General features: G+C 40.6%; 1 protein-coding gene across 9 annotated transcripts in view; it reads right to left on the bottom strand.

The window, feature by feature from the left end:
• Window positions 1-1,735: 1,735 nt before the first annotated feature.
• Window positions 1,736-15,300, bottom strand: part of WIPF2 (WAS/WASL interacting protein family member 2) — a 65,711-nt gene continuing 52,146 nt past the window's right edge. For 6 of the 9 annotated variants that reach the window (XM_072646354.1, XM_072646355.1, XM_072646353.1 and 3 more), the window contains 3 exons: window positions 9,490-9,702; window positions 8,583-8,684; window positions 5,136-8,427 (listed from right to left, as the gene is read on the bottom strand). In XM_072646354.1, coding sequence (XP_072502455.1) covers window positions 8,387-8,427; window positions 8,583-8,684; window positions 9,490-9,702 — 356 coding nt within the window. In that variant the 3' untranslated portion in view covers window positions 5,136-8,386. Of the gene's footprint in view, window positions 1,874-5,135; window positions 8,428-8,582; window positions 8,685-9,489; window positions 9,703-15,300 lie in introns of those variants that run through there. The other 3 variants (XM_072646360.1, XM_072646357.1, XM_072646362.1) reach the window with 1 other exon arrangement.

Below are 15,300 nucleotides of genomic sequence, written 5' to 3'. Positions count from 1 at the left end.
CCAATAAGACCAAAACCCACAAGCAGGTGGTATTTATCATTAACAGAAACTTAATCAGTTTCATCTTTTTTCTTTCTTTTTTTTTTTTATTAATTTATGTTTTCTGTTTTTTACAATCACTTCCATACGTCTTAGTTTTTCTCCCCCTCCCTACCCGCTACATGCCCAAGATGGCAAGTACTTATATGGGTTCTATACATACATTCTTATTAAACACATTTTCACATTAGTATGCTGCATAGAATTAAAATGAATAGGAGAAATCATGAGAAAAATATAAACAAAACATAACACAAGAGAAAATATTCTGCTTCATTCTGCATTCCTATTCCATAGTTCTTTCTCTAGATATGGATGGCATTTTGCCTCAAGAGTCTTTTGGGAATGTTTTAGGTCCTTGCATTGCTGTAAAGGGCTAAGTCTATCAGAAATGCACACTGTGGTTGTTGATGTGTACAATGATCTCCTGGTTCTGCTCCTTTCACTCAGCATCAGTTCATATAAGTCCTTCTAGGCCTCTCTGAAGTCTTCCTGTTCATCATTTCTTATAGCACAATAGTATTCCATTACATTCATATACCACAACTTGTTTAGCCATTCCCCAGTTGATGGGCATCCCCCCGATTTCCAGTTCTTGGCCAGCACAAAGAAAGGTGCTATATTTTTGTATATGTGGGACCCTTTCCCATTTTTATGATCTCTTTGGGATACAGTTTGAGAAGCTGAGTCAAAGGGTATGCACATTTTTGTAGCCCTTTGGGCACAGTTCCAAATTGCTCTCCAGAATGGTTGGATCAGCTCACAACTCCACCAACAATGAATTAGTGCTCCAACCCTCCCACATCTTCTCCAACATTTATCATCCTCCTGTTTTGTCATGTTAGCCAACCTGATGGGTGTGATGTGGTACCTCAGAGTTGTTTTGATTTACATCTACCTAATCAATAGTGATTTAGAGCATTTTTTCATGACTATGGATAGCTCTCATTTCTTCCTCTGAAAACTGCCTGTTCATATCCTTTGACCATTTATCAATTGGTGAATGACTTGTATTCTTGTACATTTGACTCAGTTCTCTGTATATTTTAAAAATGAGGCCTTTATCACAGACACTAGTTGCAAAAATTCTTTCCCAGTTTTCAGTTTCCCTCCTAATTTTGGTTGTACTGGGTTTGTGTAAAAAAAACTTTTCAATTTGATGTAATCAAAATTATTCATTTTGCACTTCATAATGGTCTCTATCTCGTTTGCTCATAAATTTCTTCATAAATCTACAAATACATTATTTCTTGCTCCCCTAATTTATTTATAGTATCAGTCTTTATACCTATATCATGTATCCATTTGGACTTTATTCTTGTGTACAGTGTCAGACATTGGTCAATGCCCAGTTTCCGCCACACAGTTATGCAGTGAGTTCTTACCCCAGAAGCTGGGGTCCTTGGGTTTATCTAACACTAGATTACTATATTCATTGACTACTGTGTCTTGAGTACCTAACCTATTCCACTGGTTTACCCCTCAGCTTCTTAGCCAGTACCAAGTGGTTTTGATGATTGCTGCTTTATAATACAATTTGAGATCTGGTAGACTAGGTCACCTTCCCCAGCATTTTTCATTAATTCCCTTGATATTCTGGACCTTTTGTTCTTTCAGATGAATTCTGATACTATTTTTTCTAACTCTAGAAAATATTTTTCTGGTAGTTTGATTGATATGGCACTGAATAAGTAAATTAATTTAGGTAGAATTGTCATTTTTATTATATTAGCTTGGCCTACCCATGAGCAACTGATGTTTTTCAGCTTCATCTTTCAACCTCTGATTTCTAATGAGAGTGTTGAAAACTGTCACAAGGAATCCAATTGAAGTCCTGGGAAGATAAAGAGAATAAAATTCAGGTCTTAATAAGTTGCCCTTCTAAAGAGGGGGAGGAGAACTAAGGTTTCCCTGCACACCCTCCAAAGAAGAGGTCTGCATTTTGTTTTAGGAAGTAGATGGGCATGCACTATTTACACTTTTCATAAGGGCAATACCAATTTGAACTCCTGAAAACTCTTGCTGAACAACAAGATATGGTGAGGGTGTGATAAGCCAGCTTTACAGATGAGTTGTTGGGCATGTGGATATGCCTCTACTAAGAGTCAATCAGTGGGTAAATGAAGGCCTCAGCAAATGTCTAAAGGATCACCACAAAGATATTCCTGATTCTTACAACATTCCAATGCTTATACCTCTGGCCCTCAAACTCAGGGTAAGCACAGATGTGAGACCATCCAAATTGATCCAATCTACTAAAGAAAAGTTTTTCCTCTACAACTTTCCTCCAGGGGAGACTGACATGAAATAGGATCTCCAAAACAGCTCTCCAAATTTCTGCCTGAAAGTTAATGAGAAACCACCTCCTTCCTCAAAGCCAGGCTACCAGAGAAGAGGAGTTTGTTTTAGCAAAGTCATCTCATAGTTAACTGGCTGAGGAAAAAATTTAAAAAAAAAAGTCATCTTTGGTTCCAAGCAGCTGTGCCTCAGTCATAATTACAGTAAGCAGATCTGTGGCCCGTCTCCTAATGCCTCCTGCATGGTGTCATGGGAGAATAAAATCATACAGAAAGGACCTGTCTGCATTCTTTTGAACACACCAGGGGAGAGGCACCATTTCCTCTGGACAAAGGAACTTTTAAGGTTATGAAGTTAAGAAGCATTTCTGTAAGCCTCTTTTGCTGAACTATATGAAATTGACTAGGCAGCACCAGAGACAGGAAATATACTACATGATACTAATTCATGTGAATTTAAGTTTAAGGAAGTAGAGATTCTGCCCTATAAACCCAATAGGGCCCTTCTCAGCTCCTCTCCCTCTACTCATAATAGATTTTTATGTGCGATTCATATACAGACCAAACATGAGTGTCTGAAATTCATCCTTCAAATCTCAGCTTTTTTTTTTTTTTTTTTAAGAAAATATACTTTGGTTTAGACCATTTGGAACAGAGGTCTGAATTTTCACACCTTAAGTAAGTCAAAGTTCCGGTGAGCAATCCTATATTTGAACTAAAAGCTCCGTGAGAACAACCAACACCCATATACTCATGCATATACAAAAAGATTACATGCTTTTCCCCCACTTACTTTCTGTCATTCCCTAAGTATTCTACCACCAAACATATCCTAGAGAACCAAGAAGGGTATTAAGAGCTCATGCCAGGATCTTAGAGGACAAATCTAAAAGTTCCTGAAATCTGAAAATGGCAAAGTTAGATGCAGGCATAAACTAGCAAAGGCCTCAAATATCAAGGCTACACTCACTGCCACAGGAGAGAACTTTAAAATATAATTTAGCCAAAAGAACAAGTGGAAAGATTAATAATGCATACCTCATATCAATATTTAAGTTTTACTATTACAACACATTTTCACATACATGACCTCTTTTCACTCTCACAACCCTGTGAGTTAGGTAACCTACATCATCATATCCCATTTCACACACAAGGTTAAAATGATTTGATCCTAATTGCTAGTCAGGGGTAGGGAATCTTTGGCCTCCAGGCCACATGTGGATCCTCTAGGTCCTCAAGTGTGACACTCTGAATCTAAACTTCACAGAACAAATTCCTTCAATAAAAGGATTAGTTGCAAAACGAATAATTTTGATTACATTAAATTAAAAAAGTTTTTGCACAAACAAAGCCATTGCAAACCAAGATCAGAAGGGAAGCAGAAAGCTGGGAAACAATTTTTACAGCCAGTGTCTCTGATAAAGGCCTCATTTCCAAAATATATAGAGAACTGAGTCAAATTTATAAGAATACAAGTCATTCCCCAATTGATAAATGGTCAAAGGATACAAACAGGCAGTTTTCAGATGATGAAATTAAAGCTATCTATATGAAAAATGCTCTAAATCACCATTGATTAGAGAAATGCAAATTAAACACTGCTGAGGTACCACATCATACATATCAGATTGGCCAACATGACAATACAGGAAAATGATAACTATTGAAAACGATTTGGGAAAACGCTAATGCATTGTTGGTGGAGTTGTGAACTGACCCAACCATTCTAAAAAGCAATTTTGAACTATGCCCAAAGGGCGATAACACTGTGCATACCCTTTGATCCAGTAACAGCACTTCTAGGTCTATATCCCAAAGAGATCATAAAAATGGAAAGACTTACATGTACAAAAATATTTATAGCGGCTCTTTTTGTACTGGCAAAGAAATGGAAATGAGGGGATTTCCATCAATTGGGCAATGTCTGAACAAGCTGTGGCATATGAATGTAATGGAATACTACTGTGGAATAAGAAATAAGCAGTTTGACTTCAGAAAAACCTGAAATGACATGTAATTATGAACTGATGCTGAGTGAGGGGAGCAGCACCAGAACGTAGTACACAGTAACAGCCACAATGTCCAATGACTAACTTTGATAGACAACTCTTCTCAGCAATGTAAGGACCTAAGACAACTCTCAAAGACTCATGATGGAAAATCACACCAGAGAATGAATCTGAGTCTGACTGGAGGTGAAAGCACATTATTTGCTCTTTTTTTTGTTGTTTTGTTTCTTCTTTCTCATTGGTCCTTCCTCTCATTGGTTCTAATTCTTCCTTACAACATGACTAATGTGGAAAAATGCTGAATATGAATGTATATGTAGAGCCTGTAACAGCCTGCATGCTGTCTTGGGGAGAGAGCAGGGAAAAATTTAGAACTCAAAATCTTATAAAAGTGAATGTTAAAAACTAAAAATAATTAATCTTTTAAAAAAGGGTAAAAAAATGAAAGGATTTGTTCTATAAAACTTGGACTCAGTCAAAAGGCTGCACCTGAGGACCTAGAAGGACACATGCGGCCTTGAGGCAAAAAGTTCTCCACCTCCAGAGGTGGCAGACCTCAGTTAAGACTCAAGTCTGGGTCTTCTGATTCATGACTAGTGTTCTTTTCACATTTGCATATTGCCTTAAGGAAAAAGGAGAATGAGAAGACCCCTGGAGAGATGCAGGTGCCTCAGTCCAGCCTAAGTGCAAAAACAGGAAATTCAAGAGGTGGTAAAGTCTTCCTCTGGGCCCCCATTCCAGTCCCTGGGGTGGGACTCCAGACACAGCACACAGATATTCAGTTCGATTTGGTTTGTAAAATGAGGTTTAATTAAATAGCTGCATGGCACCCAGAAGGGAGAAGTTAAGTGTACCAAAGAATCCAACCTGAGACCAGACTGTACATCTTAAAGGGGGAAGAAGGGGATGGAATCAACACAACTAGGGAAGGAGAATCATGGATCAAAACATAATGTCCTTATATTCATACAATAAATTATTTTTAAAAATCCATCTACATGCAAATCACACACAGACACATACAGACACACACTCAAGCATACATGTGCACACACCCTCTCTCATCATTCTGGGTGTATTATACAGTGTTGATTACTGTGACATCCATGCTTGTCACTCTGGGAAAGAAAAAGAGGTAGGGAGAGAGAGAAGCTGGTCCTCTGCCACTGGTGGAATGAGACTCACAAGGATTAGAGAAGAAGCCCAACAGGTCTACAAAGATGTGCAGAGGAAGAAGGAAACAGCAGTAGACAAGGAAGATTTAAACTGCTTCAGTCCAAGAGGAATACAGAGCACAGATGCCTGACATAGGGTAAAGGCACAATGATGTGGAGTTGAATGGATCCAAACACTTCCTTCTATTAAAAGTTTTCCATTTTTTGTTTTTGCACATTCTTGCTTTTGTTGTTTTAAAGCAGAAGAATTTCAAAGGCAATGTTGCAGGGGGCCGACTCTCCCACATTCCCAATTCCAAGGAGCCACCTAGACCTTAGAGCCAGGGGCTGGGATGTAAATGGGATAGAAAGACCAAGACTGGAATGTAAGGAATTTGGTTTGCCATTGATCCCAGGTTGGGTTTCCAGGACAGACAACTCAGTGTAGTGCCATTAAAAATAAAACAGAGCCTCAGACAACCCCTATTTACCTCCCTTTAGGCCCCTCAGGATAAGAGAACTATGGGGATACATTTCTTCCCACATTCCAAAATTCACTTCGTCTATGATTTATTTCAAGTGATCAGGATAATTAAAATATACCCCAGCCCTGAGTTACTCTGTAGCAATGCTTAAGTCTATTTACATATTTTCTTCTCACCTCTTCCTTAGAGGTTCATTTGGGCTTCAAGTTAGGAGGCCAAGACAGGTCCTCCTTGCCCCTTGCCAAATAAAGACGGCTGGGTTCCTAAGGAACCCTACAGCCACTCCAATAGCCCAAGAGCCCTGGTTTCAGGAAAAGCAAAGGTTTGAAGCTTGAGCAGCATTCCAACCCCCAATACACAGAACCACACACAACGTCAAAGTGCTTTGACCTGGGTAGATTGGCTTAAGTAGAGGGGCATTGCTCTCATTCAGGCTTGAGGCTACCCATTTGCTTTGCAGCCAGGGCAATAGGAAACAAATATTAAGTTTTTCCCATTAGGGAAAAAAAAAACCAAACCCAACCAGGGGGCTTTTAACTCAGCTTTCTGATGAGCAGAGCTGGGCAACATCTCTTCCTTCAGAGAGGGGACATAAGGAAGGGTTCGTTGACTGGGAGTAGCCTCAACATGAGACCCACCCAATCTTCAACAAAGGAGGTAACAACATTCCCACAAGCAGAGAAAAGAGGAGTTCAAAGGTGAGAAGTTTTAGTGCCCTTGCAGCCAGCCCACCTTAAACCTATATTACAAGTTTTTGTTTTTTTAACATACAAAATAGATCAGTAACTATGAGCCACATTCCCATTACTCAAGAGTAGGCTCTTAATAAATTTGTTGAATGAATGAATTCAAGTTGTGTCATGACAATAAATCTAGTACCAACAGTGGGACAGAGTAGTGTATAAGGCAGACTTCCAAATACATAATGGATTATTACCATACTCTGAAGAAGAAAAATCCATATGACTTGAACTTAGCCAACCATTTTCAGGAAGCAAAACAGTGAAAGTACAATGGATGCCAATGTGACACAGTCCAAAACCTAAAAGAGCAAATGATTGGAAGAAAGGTGCCAACCCCACAAGAAAAGGTAGGGTTTGGCTTTTGTGATAACAAGTATTTCTCTTTCTGTTCTATGTTTGAATATTTTGAAGAAAAACACCATCACAGAACATTGTATAAAAGTTGCCAATTTCCATTTAGACAATGATCTGAAGACTTCACAGTCAAGACTAAGTAAATGATCAGTATGATTAAATATCAACCTTTCCTCCTTTCCCTTCCCCAGTCTAGGGCTCCTTGCCAGGGAAGTCCTTCCATCTCCTCCCAAACCCAGGTACTGAGGGCAACTCTGGGGGACAACTGCTACCAGGTTTTAAAATAAGAATAGTTAGAAAAAGTTTCCCTACAACTGACCTAATCAAACCAACAGTACATGGAAAAAGAATAAAGGTAAACCAGCACCGGGTTTATCTGCATCATAACAAGGAGGTTCTGGTCATACACACATACGCAATTCAGCTTCATCTTCTCCCACAGGGACCACTATGGACCTGCACTGGTTCCTTAGCATGTGATCCAAGGGATTAGAAAAATTCTTCAATTGAGCCTACTTGGCCACCCAGGATCCTCGGTAAATGAGGCAGGGGGCCCCTAAGGACTCAATCCTCGTTTGGTCCCTTTGATAGAGGAATTGACTAGAGCCAAGAAACCCTTCGATTGAGTCCATTCTCCCATTTTAGTACATGCTTTAAGCTTAACTGATTAGTATGTAGTATTTAAACCCAAATGTAGTCTAGAACTTTAAATCTGTGTAAAAAAAAAAAAAAACCCCGAAAAGAAAGCAAACTTCTTTCCTGTCCCACTCTGCAACTGTGTGACCTTTGAAGCAGATAACATCTCTGCACACTTTTTTCCTATTTTACTGAAGATGGCACTCTCCCCACAAAGAACAGAGGTGGTAATGGCTATGCCAAACTCCCTAATGGCTTGAACCCATCTGGCTTCCCAGGGGTGGGGAAAGGGAGAAGGATCTGATGCAGAAACAAGAAGGATACTGCCTTCACCCTGCTCTGATTAGTGAATTCATCACAAGGCACCTCTCTCCAAAGAGAGAACAGGATTCAGAAGCAATTTCCTCACACAGCTAGCAGGGTTCACTAGATAAAGGGAAGTGGAGGAATAGGGAACCCACTGCCAAAATAAGACAGTCCAATCAAGTCCAGTGAGGAGATGCATAGATGAAGATGAGCTGGAAGGGATGCTAAGTTCTGAGTGACTGGTTGCACTAGAAGAACACACAATGGGAGTTCTCATGCAGGTTTTGGGGAAGCAGCAGGGACTATTTGAGAACTGGAGGAGGTCCATCCTTTTGTTGAGGAATAGGACCCACCTGGGTTTCACCTGAGGACAGGTGGAAGGGGTGGAGCCCCACGGGTGGCTGGAAAGAAAAAAAAAGCAAATGTCAATTAGTAAATCTAAAGTTATTTATTATATACTTAATATCTCAATCAGTCCTGAAATGAGAGGTAAGAAATAGTGTCCATTTAGCTAAATTTCTGTACTCAATGAAAAGTATAAAAATACTTTCCTCACCTCGGTTTGTTTTGCTGGGGTAAATTCTCTGAAAGTGTTTATATTCTTCTGGAGCAGGGAAGTCTTCTACTGGATGGAAGGAATACTTGGATTCAAAATCATCTGCCAGAGGAAAAATAAGTAACTTTACATTTTCTCAAGAGAACTCAAAAAAGGCTACTAATTAAGTGGCCCAGTTTGGTTTTCAATGCTATTCTACACTTAGGAGAAATACTACTCTGTATTTCAAAGACAAGATTATCTTGGGTTCTCTAGGGTCCCGTTAGAGTATAAGAAAAATTGGATCCATAGATTGACATAAACTAACATAGAAAAGAAATTCTGTCTCCAGCTAGTGACTGATTAAGCCTAAAATTTTCTCTCCTGACCAGAAATCTTATTATCAATGGAGCTGTGGCAGTACATCACATGACTCTACCCATACTATTTCCTAAGGTTTCCCTGGAAAGTGGTTAGACTTTTGAAAGGGCACGACTTAGGCATTCTCAAGAAGCTGATACAAAGTGGTCTAAAGACATCAGGATGCTTGTTTTGGTCCTGATGAAAGAAACTTCTCCAAAGCAAAGGAAGGCATAATGTCCACCAAGAAATAAATTTCAGAAAAGGACAAGGAGGCAAAGAAAAAAAAGAAAAGGAAAAGAAAAAAAAAGGAAAGAGATGTATAGTGTCAGCCTGTACAGGATGTCTTGCTGGAGAAGATACAGAGAAATAACTAACTGTTCTTCTATGAAAATTAAGAAAAAAATTCACTATATTAAACTCCTCAAGAGCTGGGGGGAACAGATGGAGATAGAGATTATAATACACTACTAAGATGCCAAAAGGTACCCAAAGAAGACCATCTGAACTACAAGCTGGGTCTCTGTCATGATTGTGAATCAGGCCTTCTGGAGAGCGGATCACATACCCAAGAAAGATCGAACAGTTGCAATGGAATCTCTGTGGCCATTTCTCAGGGGGGGTGGAGGTGGTGGAGGTGGCCCAGCTGGTGTCCTTGAAGGAGGAGGTGGGGGTTTTCCTCTACTCAGTGGTTCTGTAGAGCCATGAATTCGGTATGGTGGAGGTGGAGGTGGAGCATCCCGGGCACCATTTCGAATTAAGGGTGGTGGAGGTGGAGGAGCTGCAACAACCCAGAGAGAGACATGTAGCAGCCTGGATTAGTAGAAGGCAGGTAAATTTGGGGACGTTTTAGTACCTCCTCAGATGCAGGCAGGGCCTGATCTCCCTAGGAAAGCATCTCTGATACAAGTCTGTCAAGAGGCATTTATTAAGTGTTTGCTATGTATCAAGGACACAACACGAGGCAAAAACAGAACCATCTTCCCCAACTTGACAATCTTTCTACAAGCCAGCAGCGACCTTAAATTCTGAACTTTTCATCTTCACAACCTGGCTCCAACCTAACCTTTCTAAGCTGACTGCACGCTATTTCTCTTCACATGCTCTACCTGTCTCACATGCCAAAACGGCCTCCTTATTGTTCGTCACACCAGACACTCCCTCTCTCAACTGCTTGCCCTCTGTGTAGGCCATTCTCCCACATCCCCAGTGTGCTAACACCTCACTTCCTTTTCCTTTTCAAAAGTCCAGTTTGCTTAGCTCAAGGGTCATCTATGAGGTCTTTCTTTATCCCCAGCTGCTAGTGCCTTCCCCCCACAAAAACATTTGTATTTATGTATTTATTTTGTATATATTATGTAAATATTTATATATGTACAAGAGGGCAGGGGCAGCTTCCTTTCTTGTCTTCACATGGGAATAGTGGTGGATCGAATAGCATCGCTAGCCTCCAATCACTAAGGTTCACTCCAACCTCAGAGTTGGCTATCTTCATCATTCCTGCTCTCTCACCAAGTCCAGATGATTTCATTTCCAAAATGTCTTCATTTGTCTCTTCCTCTCCATTCAACTTGGTATTAAAATTTAATCGAGTCTATAACCTCTTGCCTACAATACTGCAGCAGCCTCCCAATTCTTTTTCTTGCCTTCAGCCTCTGCAAACCTCTTAAATTCATCTCATACACCATTAACAGATTAACATTTCCTAAAACATTTGTTCCCACCACGGAACAAGAGCCATAAATCACAAAGATAAAGGGAACTTAATGTGGATAGCTAGTCTAACCCCTCTTTTTATAGATGAAGAAAATGAAACCAAAAATGGCTAAATAAGTTTCGCAAATTCACAGAAGTATTAAATGGCAGAGCCAGGATTTGAACTCAAGGGATATGACTCACTATTCTAGGCTATTTCCAATGCAATGAGGCATAAAAATAATATGACTCCCATGTCATTCCCCTTCATAACAAGTTTACAGTATATACAAATGAGTCATTTCGTTAGAGTTGGTGGATATTTTTATGACTTTGTATATGTGTGTAACTGTCATGGAGAATGAGGGATCAAAAAAATTCATTCCCCGACTTAAAACACATTTATTAAGCTTGAATGAAAAACTACTTATAGCTATTTCTAAAAATGAAATGTACTCTGAAATGATTACAGTTTGTCTCCAGTCAGGATGCTCTAAAGAATGTGCTGCAATCTTGAAAAGTCAAGCCAAAAGAAAAGTTCTACAAATGTCTTAAGAAATGGCAGACTCACTGGAATCTACTAACCCAGGCGACTAAAGGTAGACAACATACTCATTGAGATGTAGGAGGCTCTGGTATATATTTTCGTTTTTTCAAATCAGTCACATGACCTTCATACTTCTTTGCATTTAATTTTTTTCTTCATAATTTCATGTAAATATGCTTTTACCTCCTTAAGTAGACTGTAAATATGTACAAGGCAAGAACTTGCTCTTAAAGGGCTTAGTACAGTGTTGGGGGTGTAAGCTCAGTTTTCACGTGGACAGTCTCGGGCAGGTAAAGGTGAGGACTTCTAAACCTCATAGTTCTCATGAGGCCCCCCAGGGAACAGCTGGGAATTGAGGCGTGAAACACGGGCTATCTCATGCATTTCCACCTCTTCTCAGTGGGAAACTTGCTGGGGAGAGCATCCCACCCTTGAGATTGGCCCATGGTCTGAGCACACCTATTGTTGACTAGCTAGGGGCTGAGAGCAGGCACGGTATTCACGTGCAAACTATGTGGCGGGAGAGCTTAAGTAGGGACAGGAAAGCGTAAAGGCTCTCTTCTGGATGCGGAGTCCCCTCCGGGGGGGTTCTTTGCACTGAGGGGCCCTTAGAGGGAGGAGGGGCCCTCCCCTCCTCCACTCCCATCCTCTTGCTGTATGATCCTTGCCCCTTGGGAGGAGGAAGATTCCTCTCTCCTGAGGAAGAATTCACCCTGCACATGTAACCAAGACCCTGAATAAAGCCTAACCCTTGTTCGACTCTGGAAAGTCTCTTCTCTCAATACGTTTATTCGGTTGGCCACCGAAGACCAGTGAAAAGGTAAGACTCGGGTAGTCCATCGGCCTCTAGGCTGAACAGTACAGAACCATGGATAAAATAAATATTCTGTAAATTTGTAGTAGGTTGGAAGAGGGGCAGGGGAGAAAAAGTTACTCCTATCTGCTGACATGACAGTTTACTCAGAAAATTCTATCAAATTAACCAAAACAGTAACAAAATTCTTGTTGGAACAATAAACTTCAGAATAGTAGCAGGCTAAAAATAAACTAGCAAAAAAAAAAAAAGAAATGAACATTTCTCTCTGACACATATAAAAACCAGGAGGATATGACAGAAAGGCTTCAAAATCTCATTCAAAATAACTACAAAGTGCATAAAATATGTGGGAGTCAATTTACACCCAAGGCACACTCAAGACCTGTGCAGATACAATTACAAAACTTTTCCTGAAAATTAAAAAGCTTGAGGGGCAGAGCCAAGATGGCGGAGTAGAAAGACACACATACACTAGCTCCGAACCCACAGCCCATAAAATATCCGTAAAAAAGAACTACTAACAAATTCTGGAGCAGCAGAAGCCACAGAACAACAGAGCAGATGAGATTTCTGTTCCAGAGAGCCCTGAAAACCTCTCGCAAAAGGTCCTTCGCGCTGCACACCTGGAGTGGAGCCCAGCCTTCCTTGGCCACCCGGCACCGAGAGGAGCAGATCCGAGCAGGCTTCAGGGACGGAATCTCCAGCGGCCGCGCAGGTCCCTCCACCCACAGGTGACAAGGGTCAGTGAGAGGGTCTCTTTAGTGGGTTGAGAGGGGAGTGGGGTGCCCCCATAACTCAGGCCCCCTCAGGAGGCAGCAGCGGAGGCGGGAGCAGACCAGGGCTCCCCAAACAGGCAGGAGCCCGGATCCATTGTTGAAGGTCTCTGCATAAACCCCCTGAGGGAACTGAGCCCGTGAGGTGGCCCTGTCCCCACCTGAGCACCTGAACTTAATCTCACACTGAATAGCAGCCCTGCCCCCGCCCAAAGCCCTGAGGCTGGGAAGCAGCATTTGAATCTCAGCCCCTAAGTGCTGGCTGGGCGGATCTGGAGGCCAAGTGGGTGTGAAGAGGATGCTCAGAAGTCAAGTCACTGTCTGGGAAAATGCCCAGAAAAGGGAAAAAAAATAAAAGACTATAGAAGGTTACTTTCTTGGTGAACAGGTATTTCCTCCCTTCCTTTCTGATGAGGAAGAACAATGCTTACCATCAGGGAAAGACATAAAAGTCAAGGCTTCTGTATCCCAGCCCACCCAATGGGCTCAGGCCATGGAAGAGCTCAAAAAGGATTTTGAAAATCAAGTTAGAGAGGTGGAGGAAAAACTGGGAAGAGAAATGAGACAGATGCAAGAAAAGCATGAAAAGCAGGTCCACACTCTGCTAAAGGAGACCCAAAAAACGCTGAAGAAAATAACACTGTGAAAAATAGGCTAACTCAATTGGCAAAAGAGGTTCAAAAAGCCAATGAGGAGAAGAATGCTTTCAAAAGCAGAATTAGCCAAATGGAAAAGGAGGTTCAAAAGCTCACTGAAGAAAATAGTTCTTTCAAAATTAGAATGGAACAGATGAAGGCTAATGACTTTATGAAAAACCAAGAAATCACAAAACAAAACCAAAAGAATGAAAAAATGGAAGATAATGTGAAATATCTCATTGGAAAAACAACTGACCTGGAAAATAGATCCAGGAGAGAATTTAAAAATTATGGGACTACCTGAAAGCCATGATCAAAAAAAGAGCCTAGACATCATCTTTCATGAAATTATCAAGGAAAAATACCCTGAGATTCTAGAACCAGAGGGCAAAATAAGTATTCAAGGAATACACAGATCACTGCCAAAAAGAGAAACTCCTAGGAACATTGTTGCCAAATTCCAGAGTTCCCAGGTCAAGAAGAAAATATTGCAAGCAGCTAGAAAGAAACAATTCAAGTATTGTGGAAATACAATCAGGATTACACAAGATCTAGCAGCTTCTACATTAAGGGATAGAAGGGTGTGGAATATTATATTCCAGAAGTCAAAGGAACTAGGACTAAAACCAAGATCACCTATCCAGCAAAACTGAGTATAATACTTCAGGGGAAAAATTGGTCTTTCAATGAAATAGAGGACTTTCAAGCATTCTTGATGAAAAGACCAGAGCTGAAAAGAAAATCTGACTTTCAAACACAAGAATGAAGAGAACCAGGAAAAGGTAAACAGCAAAGAGAAGTCGTAAGGGACTTACAAAAGTTGAACCGTTTACATTCCTACATGGAAAGACAATATTTGTAACTCTTGAAACTATTCAGTATCTGGGTACTGGGTGAGATTACACACACACACATGCACACACGCACACACACATAGAGACAGAGTGAGTAGAGGGAACTGAAGAGGATGGGATCATATCTTAAAAAAATGAAATCAAGCAGTGAGAGAAATATATTGGGAGGAGAAAGTGAGAAATGGAATGGGGCAAATTATCTGTCATAAAAATGGTAAGCAAAAGACTTATTAGTGGAGGGATAAAGAGGGGAGGTGAGAGAAAAACATGAAGTTTACTCTCATCACATTCCACTAAAGGAAAGAATAAAATGCACACTCATTTTGGTATGAAAACCTATCTTACAATACAGGAAAGTGGGGAATAAGGGGATAAGCAGGGTGGGGGGGATGATGGAAGGAAGGGCATGGGGAGGAGGGAGCAATTTGAGGTCGACACTCATGGGGAGGGACAGGATCAAAAGACAGAATAGAAGTAATGGGGGACAGGATAGGATGGAGGGAAATATAGTTAGTCTTATACAACATGACTATTATGGAAGTCATTTGCAAAATTATACAGATTTGGCCTATATTGGATTGCTTGCCTTCCAAAGGGAAGGGGTGGGGAGGGAGGGAGGAAAAGAAGTTGGAACTCAAAGTTTTAGGAACAACTGTCAAGTACTGTTCTTGCCACTAGGAAATAAGAAATACAGGTAAAGGGGTATAGAAAGTTATTTAGCCCTACAGGACAAAAGAGAAGATGGAGACAAGGGCAGAGAGGGATGATAGAAGAGAGAACAGATTGGTGATAGGGGCAATCAGAATGCTTGGTGTTTTGGGGTGGGGGGAGGGGACAAAAGGGGAGAAAATTTGGAACCCAAAATTTTGTGAAAATGAATGTTAAAAGTTAAATAAATAAATGAATTTTAAAAAAAATTAAAAAGCTTAAGAAACAGAACAAATGTTCACTGCTCGTGGCTAGGTCATGCCAATATACTAACAATTTCTCTACAGTCTAAATTAATTTAGAGATTTAGTGCTATACCAAAATTAACATAGAACCAAACAAAACAA

The sequence above is a fragment of the Notamacropus eugenii genome, chromosome 2 (genome assembly GCF_028372415.1).
Source record: "Notamacropus eugenii isolate mMacEug1 chromosome 2, mMacEug1.pri_v2, whole genome shotgun sequence".
Classification (NCBI taxonomy): Eukaryota; Metazoa; Chordata; class Mammalia; order Diprotodontia; family Macropodidae; genus Notamacropus; species Notamacropus eugenii.
The sequence above is the reverse complement of the archived record's forward strand: the minus strand, read 5'-3'. Positions and strand labels throughout refer to the sequence as shown.